At 37.7% G+C, this 19,218-nt stretch overlaps 1 protein-coding gene across 1 annotated transcript in view; it reads left to right on the top strand.

Moving 5' to 3' along the window:
* Positions 1–16,965, top strand: part of ADAMTS5 (ADAM metallopeptidase with thrombospondin type 1 motif 5) — a 51,264-nt gene extending 34,299 nt beyond the window's left edge. The window contains exons 5-9 of the mRNA XM_019922266.3: positions 196–479; positions 1,936–2,119; positions 2,493–2,668; positions 4,614–4,789; positions 10,272–16,965. Coding sequence (XP_019777825.2) covers positions 196–479; positions 1,936–2,119; positions 2,493–2,668; positions 4,614–4,789; positions 10,272–10,839 — 1,388 coding nt within the window. The 3' untranslated portion in view covers positions 10,840–16,965. The remainder of the gene's footprint in view (positions 1–195; positions 480–1,935; positions 2,120–2,492; positions 2,669–4,613; positions 4,790–10,271) is intronic.
* Positions 16,966–19,218: the final 2,253 nt, after the last annotated feature.

The following is a 19,218-nucleotide window of genomic DNA, read 5'->3' as shown; positions in this document are numbered from 1 at the left end:
TCCTAGTGGGTGCTGGTGAGCTCACAGAGGCGCTCAGCCTCATCCACAGGGAGTCCCCTCCCCAGGGCATCACACTGCAGATCTGTAGATGCATCGTGTTTCAGCACCAGCTGGAGTCTTGCATTTTCAGATCCATAATTTTCAAGGTTTGAAACAGAAACACAGAACAGTGGTCAATCTTGGTTATTCTTTTAGGTAACTGTTTGCTAGACCTGCCACGCAAGCAGATCCTGGGCCCCGAGGAACTGCCGGGACAGACCTATGACGCCAGCCAGCAGTGCAACCTGACCTTCGGGCCCGAGTACTCGGTGTGTCCCGGGATGGACGTGTGCGCCCGCCTCTGGTGCGCCGTGGTGCGCCAGGGCCAGATGGTGTGTCTGACCAAGAAGCTGCCAGCCGTGGAAGGGACACCATGTGGAAAAGGGAGGATCTGCCTGCAGGGCAAGTGTGTGGACAAGACCAAGAAAAAATATTATTCAGTAAGTGATTTTCTTGTCATGCAGGGCCTGGAGACCTAAGGTCTGATGTACCTTCCTGTGACACCTGTGGGGACTGGCCACAGAAGGCTCTATTTCCTAGTTAAAATATTTTTCCTTGAGGGATCTATTTACAGCTCCCTCCTTTACCTGCAAGAGCCATCCCCAGCTGTCAATTACTGGAGAAAATGCAGATCTCAGGTTATATCCTGTAGCAAATAAGTAGACAGCCCAGATTCTGTCTAATTGAGACCCCACGTAGGGCCCCAAATTACCGCTTGGGAGTTTACTTTCAAACTGCTCGTAAAGTTATTGGAATACCTTTATTTAAATTCGGTAAGGAAGTAACAGCAAAGCTGATACGTGGTCCTCATGCATACTTGGTGAAATGGTCACGCTTTGGTCCAAAATGGTCACGCTTTCCCCCTCATGGCAAGTTAATCTAACTTTAGGAACTATAATAGCCACACTTGCTCCAGGGAGACACCTCCTCCCTCCCTATGCACCCGGTCCAGCTTCATGTCAACAACTGACACCTTCACTGTCAAGGTCCAAGCAAAGCATTTGTTCCCTCTCACTCATAACATTTTCAAAGTCCCTAGAAGAGTGTTGCCATAGGCGTGTTGCCTGTGCCTTTCAAGACTAACACACAAGCAAGCATCCTCAGATACCCTGACGCAGATACCGTGACACATACAACCAGAGGAAGTTCTTCAGGAATCCCCTCAGCAAAGGCGTTTCTAGTATCTTCCTTTTGGAGTCTCTCAGCTTCCTGCTGCCTGCCGTGTTTCTATAGCAATAAACCTGGGATGTCATAACAGGACTCTTCATTCCCTGTGATGTGGGTGCTCTTCAGCATCTGTCCCATTTCCTCTTTACAGGGTGTAATGAAGCCAAGCCCAGGTCAGATACATTTATGCATGTGGCAGAGGATCTGTCACAGGTGGGACGTGTGATGTCAACAAAGGGACTGCAGAACTTCAGTGCTAAAGAGGGAGAAAAGATGGAAGCATAATCAACCTGGAATCATACAGAATCTTTAGCATCACACAGTTCTTTAAAGATGCAATATCAGGGTGGACACAAAGTGAACCGTGGTTCGGTGGTTATTAACAGAAATGTGCGGTATCAGAAGGTCCAAAGAAGCCACGAGCAACCCTTGCAGTGTGCTCAGTACTTAGGGTGAAGTGTCCAGACCCTCTAGTGCTGGGGGGTGGGGGACAGAAAACGTGGATTGCCAAGATTTGGAATCACATTGTAATTCCAGAGTGTTCAATACCTGTGACCATGTTAAATTCAGTGAAAATTTAACTGTGATGAAGTGTCCACCGAGCGACTGAATTCAAATGATTTCCAAATGTACATTCCACTGAGTCATTGAATGCATGTGATTTCCAAATGTACATTTTGAATGTTTTCCTCCCTTCTCAGTTAAAATATCTTCTATTTTCTGTTTTAGACATCGAGCCATGGCAGCTGGGGATCCTGGGGTTCCTGGGGCCAGTGTTCTCGCTCATGTGGGGGAGGAGTACAGTTTGCCTATCGCCACTGCAATAACCCCGCGCCCAGAAACAATGGCCGTTACTGCACAGGGAAGAGGGCCATCTACCGCTCCTGCAGTGTCTTACCCTGCCCAGCCAATGGTACGCTGCTCCCAAGTGTCAGCAACCATCATGTGTCGGGTGTAATTTGTATTCTAGCAGTATTAAATAGCGGAGGCTGGAGAAATAGCCTATTAATCTTGTACTGCACAGTTCCACCAGTATGCAAATCAATAACAAATACATGAGTGATTTTTAAATTATTATTATAAACAACTGAGTGTTCAGGGAGTAGGAAGAAAATAATTGCTGTTTTCAACTCTGTGTTGAAGATAAAAATCCTTCAACACTGGTGTAGAGAGACTCTGGAAAAAAAATATATCATCTATCATCTCCTTAAATGTATTTAAATGAACAAGAATATATCTAAGTTTCAGAACAGAGAGAGTAATAATGTGACATGCTTGATTTTTAGGTAAATCTTTTCGTCATGAGCAGTGTGAGGCCAAAAATGGATATCAGTCTGATGCAAAAGGAGTCAAAACATTTGTGGAATGGGTTCCCAAATATGCAGGCATCCTGCCAGGAGATGTGTGCAAACTGACCTGCAGAGCTAAGGGCACTGGCTACTACGTAGTGTTTTCTCCAAAGGTAACTGCATGCAGACGGTCCAGAAACAGTAGGCGTCCATGGTGGAAATTATTTGGTAGAATGGAGCCTGCACATACCAAATGTAAACAGTCATTATTTGGGGGGGTGGCTAGGTTTTGGAAGGTTTCATTTTCACCTCTGTAATTTCTATATTTTCAAACTTGCTACAATAAATCAAAAGGATTTTGTAAACAGAACAAGTAAATGTTTTAAAAGCTATTTTTGAAAAAGTGTAACTCTCTGTCAAGAAGGTGAATTGCAAACTTAACTTCAAAATAGTATTCCCTAGGTACATTTGTAAAGGGGACTATAAAACAAGAAAGTTTTCTATTTTTCTGTCATCTTTTACTGAAGAATTTCTTTGGTGATTCATGAAGATAGATTCAAGATCATCATCCCTGACCTAGACTTTAAAATGTCTTGCACCTTTAAAATGAATCAATGTCCTTTTAGTTATACACATTTATAATATATGCATGTGAAATTACCCCTTGTTTTCCACAGAAGAGCGTTTTCTAACTTATTGAAGTTTCATTTCTCACAAGCAACATTATGCGGCAGTTTAAAACAGTTTATCTAATTTGCAAATAGGTGCTATATTTAAAACCATCTCTGTAACTGGTCTTCAGATATTTATGACATATTATTGAAAAATAAGTTAATGTCCAAGTTATGTAACATTTAAAATGTTTTATCTTTTTATTGAAAAATAATACATTTTCATTTAAAAATATTATAGAGAGATAAAAGCAAAAATATTACCTGGAAATATAATCATTTAGAGAGCTGTTAACCTGTTGAAGAATACCCTACCTCACTTTATACACATATGCACCCTCATATACACACACTTATATGAAAGAGTTTTGTATATACACAAATACAAAATATGTATGTTTACACATATGACTATATATGTTACTTATACATACTTATATGCACAAACCACTGAGTCCATATACATAGTATTTTGTAACTAGCTTATTAAATATATGCTAATTCTTTTTTTTCAAAAATATTCAGTCTCTTCCAGTAAGTACTTTTCTCTGACCTTCCCAGACTTCTTTTTTACACAAAATTGTCTCTACTTCAGTGTCTCACAGTTCAACACAATAGGGAATGCTTTCCAACCGTTACAAGGTTGTGACTGTCCAGTGTAGATTTTCAATTTTGTTATAGTAATAACAATTATGCACAAGACAGAAATAGAGTCACAGATATAGAAAACAAACTACCAAGAGGGGAGAGAGGAAGGGATAAATTGGGATTGGGATTGACACATACACACTACTATATATAAAACAGATAACTAACAAGAATTTACAGTATAGCACAGGGAACTATACTCAGTATTCTGTAATGACCTATATAGGAAAAGAATCTAAAAAAGAGTGGATATAATGCGTATGTATAACTGATTCACTTAACTGCACAGCAGAAACTAGCACAACATTGTACATCAACTATAAAATTAATTAACAAAAAACAATTGTGTAAACAAAAAGGATGTCTGCGTTTGTGAGCCTGCTCGTATTCTGCTCTCCACACAAGTGACAGACAGTCCCACACTAAGTGAAAGATTGTTTCTAGCAATAAAAAGGCAAGACTATACCATGGGAACGTGTTACCCACACAGAAATGGAGACTAGGACCTCGGGTCTCCTAACACATTCGGAATTAAGCTCAAGAGATAAAGAAGAGAGAAAGGGCATAACCCCAATCTATCCCAGTTCTTCTTTCTGCCAATATGTCAAGAATTTTTCAGTTGGATACTCCTGGAAACTATGTTTTTTTTTTTTTTTTTTTGATTGGTTGTTTAGTTTCCAAAGTACTAGCCATTCCAATCAAACTTAAAACTCCCAAATTAGAACTTGCAATTTTATCAGAGAACCCACCTACGCAGGCCCAAGTGTTTCCCCCTGCTAACGTGTTTCTCATTATTCAGGTGACCGATGGAACGGAATGCAGGCCATACAGCAATTCCGTCTGCGTCCGGGGAAAGTGCGTGAGGACGGGCTGTGACGGCATCATTGGCTCGAAGCTGCAGTATGACAAGTGCGGAGTGTGTGGAGGAGACAACTCCAGCTGCACAAAGGTGATTGGAACCTTCAATAAAAAAAGGTAACATGAGAGAACGATTGCCCTTATCTGATCTGAACGAAGCTTTAGACTCTTGCAAAATTGATAAAGGAGAACTTGTGTTACATCATAAGCTATCTGTGGGAGGACATCTAGCCAGGACCTAGTTACACATTATGAATATGAGAAGTGAAGGGAAGGAGAGGACATGAAATGAGCTCTGCATGCCGACTGGAAATCCATGGCACCTCTGCGAGCAGATTAACTGCAGTAGCCGTGGGTCCAGGTTTTACAGAGTGTGAAAAAGGCAAAGAAAAAATCTGTGACATTCCACTTTAGCCATATCTTGCAGATCTGTTATTTCTGAAACACCATTTAGGAAGAGATGGCTGGTTTCCAACGTAACTACTGTTTTGTTTTGTTTTTTTACAAATACATTCTCATTAGGCTGTAGTTTTATTGAGAAAACATTTCTCAGTGCAAAATGTAAGTTATCTGCAGTAGTGTAGATGGCAAGCCTGTTTTTGAGACAGCTATCCTGGTTTATATCTACTCTGTAAAGAATAATGTCAGTTTTCTGCTTCCTCTTATGGTCCTGATTACACTCTTGCTTTACCACTTTCTGGCGTGAAATATTATACTATCAGCTAGGATGGCTGAGTCAGCTAAAGAGTCTGCTGGAATGCAGGATTGTTTTTCCTCTTCACCAGACCACTCTTATGCTAAGTGGTCTTGGTCAGGTTCACCTGTATTCCTGATATATGTGCTGTGTTGTCTTTAACTGGAGAGGAATATACAAACCAAGTCAACAATAAGAATTTCTTAAAACAATCGCATGCCATGGTAATGTAAAAAACTAGAAATGACCTTTGATATGATAAAAAAAAAAAGTATGGCTGGAGAATTTATTCTGTATTAAAATATGCATTACTAATCCTATTTGCTAGTGATATAATAATTATTCATCTAATTGTGTTGGGCCATCTAGGTCAAAACCCCTGCAAGTCCAATTATATCCTGTGTTTTAATATAGTTCAAAGGTTCAAGGCTCCTTAGAAATGATCCAGTCTAACGTTTTGCTTTACAAATGAGGGAATTGGGACTCTGAAAGTTTAAGACTTACCCAGTTTTACTTGGCTGATAAATGCCAAAGTAGAGGCTATAGCTTAGGTCATAAAAATAGGATGCACAGGCCATTTGTAAAAAAGAAAAAAAGAAACCAAAAAAGAAAGAAGGGTAAAAATTCAGGAACCAAATGAGAAATAAAATTATTTTTTTAAAAAATAATACCTTACCTTATGTACTGTATGTTGTGTATCCTTCCTACATCAACTTATAAACCTCTTTTTATAATGCTAAATTTAGCATTAAGCTTTTTTATTTACAACAAATATCCGCATATTTGATGTCACCTGAAAAGGGGAAGGAAGACATTCATGATAGCAACAAGCAGGATCCCACATAACTGCTTGCAAATTGATTTGACCAAGATTATAGTATGTGGTACAAATGACCTGTTTGAGTATCCTATATAAATTATCTTGGCCTAGTGTGATCGATAAAAGAGAACATTGATCTTGGAGCTGGAATATTTGCAATCACGCTCTGGCTCAGTAATTCACTAGCTATGTGATCTTTGAAGAGTCACTCAACTTCTTTACAATTAGCATCCTTGAGAGTAGAATGGAAATAATAGTAATTATCTTGCAAGTGAATGTTGCTGTGAGGACCAAATGAGATAATGCATATTAAACTACTGCACTAAGTTCAAACCTCTTCACAAATATGATCCTAATTTTAATTTACTCCTCCCTCAATTTTCTTCATGTCAGTAAAGGGCAACTCAATCCTTCTACTGCCTAGTACCAAAACTTTGGCGTCATCTTTCACACCTCATTTTCTCTCACACCCCACATCCATCCATCTGCACATTCTCTCAGTCCTACTTCCAACATATGTCCAGAATCTGGTTGCCCCTTACCGCACAAGCAGAAGCACTGCCATCTGGTAGTCATTGTCTCTTGCCTGGACAAATCCAGCGGTCTTCCCACGGGTCTCCTGGCCCCTGGCCCCTCACAGACTCTTTTTCACAAAGCAGAGAGAGCCATCACTTTATCACCTAAGTCAGATGGTGGCATTCCTAGGCTCAACCCTCCAATGGCTACCTTCTCACTTAGAGTCAGTGTCCGAGATCTCTTCATAGCCTGTGAGATGCTAAAACATTTGGTCTCTGCCCCGCTCTGAGTCCCTTCTACACTGGCCACTTCCCTTGCTCTGCGCTAACATACTGGACTTCCCAACACTCCTCAAACATGGCAAGTGGCAGCATGTGCACTATTTCCTCTGCCTGGAACAATTTTTAACACTTAATAAGCAGTGCTTCCTCTAGAATTCCTTTAGATGTCTGTTAAATGTCACCACTACCCGCCCCCCAAAAAGGTGGTGGCTTCCATAAGTGAATAGGAGCATCTCTCCCCCATCCTTGTCGTTCCTCTATCTTCTTACTCTGTTTCTTCACAGCTCTTAATCAACAAATATTGTCACATATTTTGTTTGGGGGTCTAAGCCCCACCCCACTAGAATGTCCCTTCCATGGCAGCATGCTTAGTATGTAAGAATGCATGTATTCCTTCATGGCAGGTACTGTTCTTGTACTGGGGAGTTAGCCCTGAAGAAAAGAAGATTCCCCTGCCTTGCCAGCCACACGTCATACTTCATAGTTATATGAAAACATCTGCATTCATTCATGGTAGCCAAGGAAGCTGGTTAATGTCTAAAGTGTAAATGATACCAAGAAGGGTGCAAAGAAAATGAATAAAGAGTACAAAGGGAAACCTATTTTACTAAAACATCAAGAAATCAGAGCATGACTATTTACAATAGCCAGGACACGGAAGCAACCTAAGTGTCCATCAACACATGAATGGATAAAGAAGATGTGACTCGTATGTACAACAGAATATTACTCAGCCATAAAAAGAAACAATAACTTGAGTTATTTGTAGTGAGGTGGATGGACCTAGAATCTGTCATACAGAGTGAAGTAAGTCAGAAAGAGAAAAACAAATACCTTATGCTAACACGTATATGTGGAATATAAGAAAAAAAAAATTGTTCTGATGAACCTAGGGGCAAAACAGGAATGAAGACACAGATGCAGACATAAAGAATGGACTTGAGGACATGAGGAGAGGGAAGGGTAAGCTGGGACGAAGTTTAGAGAGTGGACATATACACACTACCAAATGTAAAATAGATAGCTAGTGGGAAGCAGCCGCATAGCACAGGGAGAGAAGCTCGGTGCTTTGTGACCACCTAGAGGGGTGGGATAGGGAGGGTGGGAGGGAGACGCAAGAGGGAGGAGATATGGGGATATATGAATATGTATAGCCTATTCACTTTGTTATACAGCAGAAAATAACAGAACATTGTAAAGCAATTTTACTCCAATAAAGATGTTTAAAAAAAAGAAAAGAAATCAGGGCATGAATCCTCATACTTCCCAGTGGCTCTGGAAGCTCAGTTTGAGGCCTGCGCAGTGCTGAGAGTTCCCAGCGATTCTCGTGAACATGAGTCAGACTCTAAGAACAGGATTAAAAAAAAGGCTCTCCCATCTAATTCCCTTACCCTATATTCTTCGCTTTCTTGACACTCTGTTTGGTATCATTTAAACTCTGAACGTCACCAGAACTTATTTTAACTGTTATGAAGTACAGTTGTTGGAGGAAAGGGATTCATGCAATGGGGACGTGGTAAAAGGAGCATAAAGTGTGAGTCGAGAGGCCTAGAACTGCCACTCATTAGCTCTGGAGTGAACTTGTGCAAATACTTTAAAACATCTCCACGTTATAGACTTTTTAGGTAAGATGGAATGTTTTCTCCTGGCTTTGTTTGAAGCCATTGTAGAAACATCTCATCTCTTAATATTAGATACTTCAAAAAAAAAAAAATCCTCTGACAGAATCTAGTCCAAATGTATTAGAAAAATTAAGATAATGAATCAAATTAGGGAATTCCCTGGCAGTCCAGTGGTTAGGACTCCGGGCTTTCACTGCTGAGGGCCCATGTTCAATCCCTGGTCGGCAAACTAAGATCCTGCAAGCTAAGTGGTGCGACCAACAAAAAAAAAAAAAGCTAATGAATCAAATTGAATAGATAAGCAACATCATCAGCATTGCGTCTTCTCTCTTCAACACAGTAGGAAGCTCTGACACCTGTCTGGCCATCATGGTAGGTCAGATGCCCAATAGAAAGGGGCCTTCCCTGGGGATAAGCCTCGTCTCCAATTCAGAGGAAATGTTTGAGTGGGTAACACATTTGGATTTTACATATATGAATCCGTTATCCCGTATCCTCTAAACTTTAGTAAGAATTCAGAAGTGAATAATTAAATTTCACACACATCCGTCAAACTGCACAAGTAAAGTATTTGTTTCCATTTAAATAACTAGGAAAGTAAAACATATGAGGACCTTAATGTGAAATTACTTAGGCAAAGATTTGGGCAAAAGATGACTCCTCCCCACTGGTCTAGTCCCTTGGTGCTTAATTAACCTTTCTGTCCTTGTGTTTTCTGCAACCTTATGGGTATCAGAGATATTTATGCCTTTGCCCATTTTCCTGAGCAGATGATGGGTCATTAGAGATCTATCTCATATGTCACTCACCATAAAGCATCGCTCAATTGACCATAACACTTTGCAGACCCTAAGCTTTCAGGGAAATTTGCTAAGGCATTAAGGATTCTTTTGTCCTTTGATGATTCTGGTAAGCTACGGTTACGCAGTTAAAGAATTTTATGTTCTATTTTCTGTCTTGCCCCAGGAAATCCAGAGTTTTAGTAGAAATGGAGTCAGAGCCTCTAACCTGTCTATAGCCCAACAAATAATTAAATCCGTGGTTTCCCAACTAGTCTGCACCTTGGAACAGTGTGGGGAACTCTAAAAGGACTGCTGCCTATGACCCATCCTGAAAGATGGGGATTTAACTGTTCTGGCGTCTGGGGATTTAAATGTGTAGGCTTTGGAATTTTTAAAAGATCCTCACATGATCTTAATATGCAAACAAGCTTGAGGAACGTTCATTGAAAGACTTCTATGAGATTAATTGAGGGTAGATTTTTGCTGGTTTGTGTTTACGGGCATTTTGTGCCAGAAAAAACCTAAAGTAGCTTTGTAAAGATGATAAGATTTGATAAGGATGTGTGATTTTTGTGTAAATCTTTAACTAAAGGTAGTATAATTTTTAAAACCAAGGCAGGTTGCTAACATCATCCTAATTTTGAACATCATAATACAAATGTATACAATGTGATAGTCTAACTGCAATTTTATTTTGTTCTAAGAAAATTAATTTTTGAAGGCAATTTAAAATGAAGCTTTTTAATACATTAAAACTTTATATTAAGGTAAGGTGAGACTTTTAGAGAATTTCTATTTGTTTATCCGTTTGTTAAGCATTTACTTACTTTTCTTTCCTCCCCTTTCTTTTTTTCTCTCTCCCCTGTGGACATTCCTGCTTCCAGCAAGGGTTACACTGATGTTGTGAGGATCCCGGAAGGCGCGACTCACATTAAAGTCCGACAGTTCAAAGCCAAAGACCAGACTAGATTCACTGCCTACTTAGCCCTGAAGAAGAAAAACGGTGAGTACCTTATCAATGGAAAGTACATGATCTCCACTTCGGAAACCATCATTGACATCAATGGAACAGTCATGAACTATAGTGGTTGGAGCCACAGGGATGACTTCTTACATGGGATGGGCTACTCAGCCACGAAGGAAATTCTAATCGTACAGATTCTTGCAACAGACCCAACTAAAGCCTTAGATGTCCGTTACAGTTTTTTTGTTCCCAAGAAGTCCACTCCAAAAGTAAACTCTGTCACTAGCGACAGCAGCAATAAAGTGGGATCGCCTACTCCACAGCTGCAGTGGGTGACGGGCCCTTGGCTCGCCTGTTCTAGAACCTGTGACACGGGCTGGCACACCAGGACGGTGCAGTGCCAGGATGGAAACCGGAAGTTAGCAAAGGGATGTCTTCTCTCTCAGAGGCCTTCTGCATTTAAGCAATGTTTGCTAAAGAAATGTTAGCCTGTGGTTATGATCTTCTGCAAAGACAACTGGATGATTCATCACTGACACAGTCGTGGTGAACACGAGGTCAACCGAAAGCACGGAAAGTCACACTTCAGGGTCATTGTCAACAGGAGTCCGATTATGGGCAGAATCTGCTCTCAGCGACCAAATAAAGATGTGCACTGCTTCATGGGACAGTGGTGACCTTGGAATATAGAAAGACTTGGGAGTTATTGAACATCCCCTGGGCCTACAAGAATACAAAAACACTGATGAATGTAGGATCAGGGGACATTTGAAGATGGCAGAGCAGTCTCCCCCTTGTCACCTACCTCTTACAGAATGTCTGCAAAGGCATCGTAATCATTTTCGTGCATATTATTTACACAGTAGCTTATTTTTACTGTTTGTAAATACATTCTTCCTTGGTATGTCACTTTATATCACTTGGTTCTATTAAAATATATATATATATACATATATATATATATATATTTCTATAAAAAAGTGTTTGACCAAAGTAGGTCTGCAGCTGTTTCCACTCCTTCCAGTTTCTAGAAAGAGCTGTGGATGTTTTACTGGAAATTAAGAACTTGCTGCTGTTTTAAGAAAGATTTAGTATATGTTTAGACTACAGGAGATAAAATTTTCGTCAAAAACCGTTTTGACAGCAAGAATCTTCTGAGAAATTCTGAAAAGAAAAAAGAAGCTCAATATATCTAGTCATTTAAATACATACAGGGGTCCATTTATTTAAGCCTTTGACTGCCTGTATTTTTTCAGGCAGCCAGCCAAACTAATGCATAATTAGGAGGTAGAAGAAATGTTTGTGTGTGTGTGTATGTTATCGAGTCTAAAAATTAGTTTCCTCCTGTTAGAATTTAAAAAGAAAACAAATACATGCTTCACCATATTTTCAAGTTATATTTTCACAACTGCTTTCTCTTTCTATGGTTCCCATCTGATATCTCACAATGTGTAATATACATTCAGAACACACAGCAAAGAGTTTTCTATCACCTTCAACACTGGTATACCTCTTACCAGCGAGCCTTTAAAATGCATTTTGTTTTTGCTTGTTTGTTTTGTTCAAGGGTTCTGTAGGACCTACAATGTTTTGTACTTCTTGTTGACTTGGTAGTTAGCCATATCTAGAAGTGGTTATCATTAATGTGGCTAGTGAAAAAAAATAGTTAGTATTAATAATACTGTTTCCACACCATAGGCAATAATTCCTTGCATTGTCTTTTTTTCTTAATCCAAGTATACTTATACTGTACTTAAGATTTTTCCCAATTAGAAAGCATTTGGTTGTACCAGTAAGTATTTGAGTGATGAAATGTGATGGTCTTTGCAAAGTCTGCTCTTATTTCCATAGCCTGTCTAGCTAGGTTGTGAGTTAGAATAGTTAGACATGGAAAACTTTTACAGTCATCTGCATAAAAATCTCATAGACAGTAAACTGCATCCCTCTACCCCATAGCTCAGAAAACCTAAGATATTTCATTTCATCTGGTTTTTCTTTTTCTTTGTGAAATATCACAAAGCTACTTGTTTTTATAAAATTTTATAATAATCATACCAAATGTGCCTATTTGTAAAGATTTGCATATAAGGATATTAGGGAACTATTGTTTGAGTTTCCTTATGCTCATGAGAGTTTATTTTTATTATAAGATATTTTTAATATAAGAGGATTATGTAATTGATCTTGCTATATAGCACATTCATTTCAATAGACCAGGGGAATGGATGTCTCACTGTTTTAAGTATTTTCATAAGAAATCATTAAGAAATCAAAACTGTTAATCATCCTTTGGATTTTCATAGACTGACTTTGCTTTAGATGTGGTCCTTTTTTCTTAATAAATTACCAGTTAGAAAAAGGAGGCCTATACAAGACTGGTAACCTCCATTTGATAAAGGTACCAGATATCAGGGACAGGGAGCAAAGCTATTCATATCAGTCAGAAAAAAAAATTAAAAATAAAAATCACACCGACCATTGACCATGCAGAGAGAATTAAGAGAAGGACCAACTTTACTTTTTCCAGTATTCAGAATAACTTGAATCAAGTACTTAAACTATGACAATTTTTTTTTTTTTATCTTTTGTGGTTATATTGACAGCAACATTAAAAAATAATTGAAGAGCAAACATGATTTTGTCCTACTCTGCTTCTCCATACTGTATTCATAGACTTTTAAATATGATTTACCAATGATTCATTTTTTCCCCAAATATTAAAGTTTTACACTTCTCATGGGAGCAACCCTAGAGAGCTTAGAACAAATAAACCACTATTCCATGCTTTTAAGGAGTTTCCTTTAGGGTTTTTTGTTTTGTTTGGTTTGGTTTGGTATGGGTATCAACAGACTGACTAAGGAATGTATGTCTAAACTCCTGAGAAAATTTATAGACTGGAAACTGAAATTCAGAGAAATGGAGTGTTTGGTAGACATAGAGAATGATGAGCAAAGGGAAAATCCTCTATAATGAAGATAATTCAGTTCAGTTTCACATTGGGTTATGCCTTTTACCTTTCCATAGTTACATCTTGAATAGAGCGTAGGATTCAGGATGCTAGGGGCTACTTCCTAAAAAGAAAAAAAAAAAAAAAACTTGTCTAAAAATGCTCAGGTTGGTAAGAATCTAATCTCACTCACAAAACTAAATACTCCAGGTTGTTTCATTAAATACTAAGGGAGCCCAGAAGAAAATAGCATTTATTTCTTTGGGAACAGAAAAAAGTCAAACGAAGCCCTCCCTTATTGTTTAGAGCTTTAAGGACATTGTTTTAATTTATTCAGCAAATTCAACTTCCTCTGCCTTCCTGTGGAAACAGTTTTAGCACATTAAGAATGAAGGGATTAATCACAAACAAAAAAAGTTGCAGCACTGAAAAAAAAAGTAATTTATTGTTTTTGCAACTGGTATGTGAATTTGTGTGATAAAATTATTTATTCTTATTTAACAAAAATATGTGCAAATTCTTCTATATTTAAGATGTTTTGCTGTTGTCCTACTTTTTAATTTATGCTTCATGTTTGTGTATAAAGTACACTTTGTGAGTTTACATAATATACGGCACTGGTTGCTTTTGTATTTTTTTTTTACAGAAAGCTTTCTGTGTGAAACAGGTATATATGTATATATTCCTCATGTATTCTTATTCTGATACTATCCCTTTTCTTTCTAAGTAAGTTTTAAATTTAATCTTCCATGGCTAGTAGTGTTCATCACTTGTAGTTATTTTAATAGGTCTTTTGGATTCCATTTAATACTAATTTTTCCAAGCTTCAGATAAGAAAAGCATTTATTCAAGCAACTAAGGTCTAAGTTTTAAACTAAGATACATAGGTAGCCTGGAAGCTTCCCATAGAAGCTAAGACACAATTCAAAATCAGGTCCATGAGCTTCACTGATGAACTTTGGACAAGGAGCTGTTGATACATCACAGCCTCCAAGTGATATCAATGATAATAAAACCAAATAATGTCTTTTGCTGCTCTAGAAACCCTCCTTAAAATTAGTATCATTCAGTCTCTAGTATCTTTAAGATTCTATAGATGAGAGTAAACAAAGTGGATTTAAATGATTCAAATGTTTGTAGTCATAACTGTTTCACCAAGGTTGGGATCTCCATTGATACAATATGACTTTTTACTACTACAAATTAATCTCTTGGAGGGATAATAGGACTTGAGACAAGCAAGGACACCTCTGAGCACACCAGCTTGCTCCTGACTATGATTTCACAGTCTGGTCATAGCAATAAGGCAAAGCACCTTTGGATACACAATTGACTAGATTAATCTCTGGTTCTGGTGTTTCTCCCCTTTACTCCTTCCTCATTGGACAAGGTCATTGTAATGGTTTAGGTGAGGACAACAGCCAGAGTCAAAGAAGTTCAGGACTTGTGCTATAACTTAGAGTTCACTGTTTGTGAAATAAGATTCAAATTAATAATGGCTGGATTTTGCTAATAGTTTATGGCTGAGTATGAAATCTCATTGGTATGATTGGTGACTATTAGTAATCTATTAGTAGTTAAACTTGAAGCCATAAAAACACCTTACTTTTTTTTAACATTTCAAAGGTACAAAGTAAATGAATGACCTTGAAGACAGAAATGGCCATCCAAAGCTATAATAGAACCAAGTACAGGGTCAAGGTGATCTATCATATAGACACACAGAAAAGGAATTTACATGTTTTCTCTATTATTTTTCTCATTTGTCAACAACATGTAGTTTTAGGTTGTCAAACAGGTAGATCAACTTAGCTCAATAGCCCACTGAAAAATACAGTCTTTCTAATAGCTCCCTGTTATCATGAACTACAGAAATGACTGCTCAAGTTATAACACATGAAACACATCAGTCTATACCACATAATTTTGTGTTCTATTCAATTAATGTATGAGAACATATTGAAACACCAACCCATGCATTAGTGAGCCAGAAAATGAGAATATACGTAGTGTTTAGATCAGAAAAGCTTTCAACCTGGCAAATAGTTTTCCGGTGCCATTATATCATAATTTTTAATGCAGATTTTGTAGAAAAGATAAAGGAATCTGTTGTTAGAAAACGCTGGTTTTAAAATGGAGTAGGACTGAAACATACACATTCATTAACCCTGTTACTTGCACCCTCTTAATATTCTAGCACTAAGAGTAAGTTTGCTGTCTGTGGTCCTTATCTCATAGCTCCACTGGCTGAGCCATGTGTACTGCCATAGGTCAAATGAAAAAAAATAAATAATGGCCCATCATCCTATAAGGCACTGCCACATCAGAGTGACCCAAGTCTAACACTGTGAGGAAAACTGTGATTTATAAATAAAACAGGGCATTTTTTTCTTTTACTTTTCCTTTGGCACATCCAATGAACAATTGTAATCTTTATCAAGGTGCTAACATTTTCAGTGACCAACTGCCAAGTGTGGTATTTCTGAGTTACTATTTTATTCTACATGATTTTTCAATTTGCAAGAAAGAACTCTAAGCAGTTTGTCAAGCTTGGGCACAACTTGACACTCAAAGTTTGGGAAATTGTATTTAATGGTGATTCAGATTGGCAGTGTTTAGTGACATAAGCTACATGTACATTGAGGATGCTTAATGTGACGTCCAAACTTGAAGAGCATCAGGTTGGTGTAGCCCACTTTTAGATGTCATGTTCCATCACATACTAAGCCATCAGCGTTCCTTTCAAAGAAACTTGTCTGTTTCTTATACACAAAGGAACTTCTGTGTATATTTAGCTGGACTTTAAGCTTTGCAATATTTTATGTTCACACATACACTTGGCCACTATATCTCCATCTTTTCTGTAACAATTCACAACATATGAAAAACACTCACCCCATGCTGAGTATATCTAGGATAGAATATAATACTCTGTGTGACTTTGTGAAACTAGACTTTGGATTAAGAAAGTCTCCGGATGGTATTTTTGCATCACACACTCCAGCATGACATAAATGTAGGAGTCAACAAATACTGCTTACATTTTAGTGTGACACACTGATCAGAGCAAATCATGCACTTGCTTGTAAATAGACTGCAGATAACTAAACAGATTGCGGGAATATGTTCGATTTGATGTAGGCACTGGCACGAATATTTGGTTTCTATATTAGAGTCTGTGAATCAAGTCAGGTAATAAAAATAGGTAGAACTGAGATTCTTAAATCTTGAAAGATGCTTTCAAGGTAGAGTAAAATATTGAAGATTTACGTGCTGTATACAAGCAGTAAAATGTAAGCTGCTTTTTACACTCAAATTTCCAGAAGTGTTGGCATTTTTCAGTAAATATAATGCTGTTGGAAAACCAAAAACAATCTTGGAAAACTAAGACGGGTCTTGTTTCAAATGTCTCTTCAGCTTTGGCAAATTTCAAATCTGAAACGACTATTGAAAGCATTACTGTGTCTTGTAGCCTGCATTCCACAACAACTCTGTTATTCACGTAAACCACTTGAACTGAGACTTTTGGGACCTATACTGTAATATTTTTCATTAAGGAACAATATCTTATTTTGTAAAGCATTTCCCCTATGTGTGACTTTAAACTGTAAAATTAAACATTGGCTTTGTGGTTTCACTGGGCATAATAAATGTAAATTGTAAACTAGGTTAAAGTATGTACTGCATATAATATGTTTTAGAGGTGGAAACTATTGTCCATTTATTTTTAATTTTCTCATAACAGCAATTGGACCAAGCCAGGTCTTAATGAAGCCCTAGGTTCTCTATAATTTCTCCCATTCCTCATTCACATTGGCACAGACAATTAATACTTTTTCTCTCTTAAAATACAATGAACTATATTGCTTCAAGTTCTTCTTACCAACTACCACCTGCTAAGTCTGTCTAGTGTCAAACTTCTGGTGTTAAATTAGAAGCAGCAAGCAATATAATCTACCTGCTTCATCCTTTCTTTTTTAAAAATGAACATATTCTAGATATAAAACTAAAGAGCCAAAATAATAATGCATGCATGGAAATTCAAAAAGAATTGATATCCACTAGCAAAAGCCTATTTATTAATATTTGGTATCAAGTTTATAGTATTAGGATTCCGAAGGACAAGAATTCCTTCTAAACCTGAAATCATTACTATTAGTATATATTGCAAACATTGAATTTCTCTCTCTTATCAAATAGTATTTCAGAATTGTACATTAAATTTTATTCTTGGTAGGATGTATACTTTTGAAAGAAATAATTTAAAATGCTTAAACATTTAAAAGCATGGTATATAATAATTTGGTTAAGATTGGTTGAACATCTCTTTGGGTCAGGCCCTGGGTGAACACGTCACAAACTTTCTCCCAGGTGTTTCTCTCCATGACCCCTATGGCATTGGTCTTAAGATCCCAATATTGCAGGTGGCTCTCACATCATCATAACTGTCAATGGTCATCTAGGTGTCACCAAGTGCCAGGCACTGTTATAATCACTTTAGATATTTATTATCAATTATTGGCTTTTCAAAGCACTAGGAGTCTTAAATCCATATGGACCAAGAGTCTGAGGGAAGGATTGCAGGGTGGATGGAAGAATGTGTGAGATTGGGGAGATGAGGGGAAGTATTTAGATGTCCTAATGTGTGGACCCTTGCGTAAAAGCAAGAGTGGTCCTAAAATTCCTATTAAAATGGCATGGAAACTGGAAAATCGGGCAAGCAGTGAGAGTAGAGACAAGAGCTTAGAGTGTACAAAGAACTATTGTTTAAGGAGAGAGAATTTGATGTAGAAAACTAGTAAAATGGCTGGAAGAGGGAAAAAAAAACTTTGGTATTTAATCTTACAAACTCCTTCACGCTAATAATGAGCTGGTTCAGGCAAGGTCGAAGGTGTAAAAATGGTCCTGGGGGTAGTTTTTAGATTAGGAGTAAAATGAACAAAGAAGATGGTTCAAAATGGAGCAATAAACATTTGAAAAGTCCAAACCATCTTTAATTCCTAGATTCTGTAGGGTTTTTCTTGATATATTATTGTTGTATCCGTTCAATTAAACTTATGTTTTCCCACGGAATGAAAGATATATATGTCTTAATGTAGACACAAGCAAAGGAGCATAGCTCTGTTTTTCCCAATTTTCCTCCATATCCATCTCATAGGTAAAGAGATTCGAATTCCAGAACGATTCACCAACTGGGGCAGTTCCCAGGGATGGAGAAAGATAGTAAGCAGTCCCAGAACCTCACTCTGACTTGAATTTCATTAACTTTGCCATAATATTGATTTCTGTTTTTATTTCTATATGCCCATAGCACTTTGCCTCCCTATTTCTGCTTTCATTGGAGTTTGCTTTGCTTTTGTTGTTGTTATTTATTATTAAAAGCATCTAGATCTTGGAAAGCAGGAAAGTATATTCTTAATCATTTGTAGTAGACTCACCCCCAAAACAGTAACTGAACTAGTTTTAGGTGTAAAGAATTTTTCATCTACAAAAGTGTTGGGGACCACTAACCTATTCATCTTCCAAATAAGTCTGGTACCTACTAGACATTGTAAAGAATTTATCCAGAGTGTCCCTTTAGTCTTGAGCCTTTTTACTATCTCTTTCCTATTCAAAGATGTTTTTTCTTGTTCCTTGGATTTTTTTTTTTTTTTTTGGTACACCTATGTTCATAGCAGCATTATTCATAAGAGCCAAAAGGTGGAAGCAACCCGAAAGTCCATTGACAGGTAAATGGATAAACAAAATATGATAATACATACAATGGAGTATTATTCAGCCTTTTAAAAAAAGAGAAATTCTGACACGTGCTACAACGTAGATGAACATTGAGGACATGTTAAGCAAAATAAGCCAATCACAGAAGGACAAATACTGTATCATTCCACTTATGTGAGATAGTAATTGAATTAATGGTGGT

Source organism: Tursiops truncatus, chromosome 4, assembly GCF_011762595.2.
Source record: "Tursiops truncatus isolate mTurTru1 chromosome 4, mTurTru1.mat.Y, whole genome shotgun sequence".
In the NCBI taxonomy this organism is placed as follows: Eukaryota; Metazoa; Chordata; class Mammalia; order Artiodactyla; family Delphinidae; genus Tursiops; species Tursiops truncatus.
The sequence above is the reverse complement of the archived record's forward strand: the minus strand, read 5'-3'. Positions and strand labels throughout refer to the sequence as shown.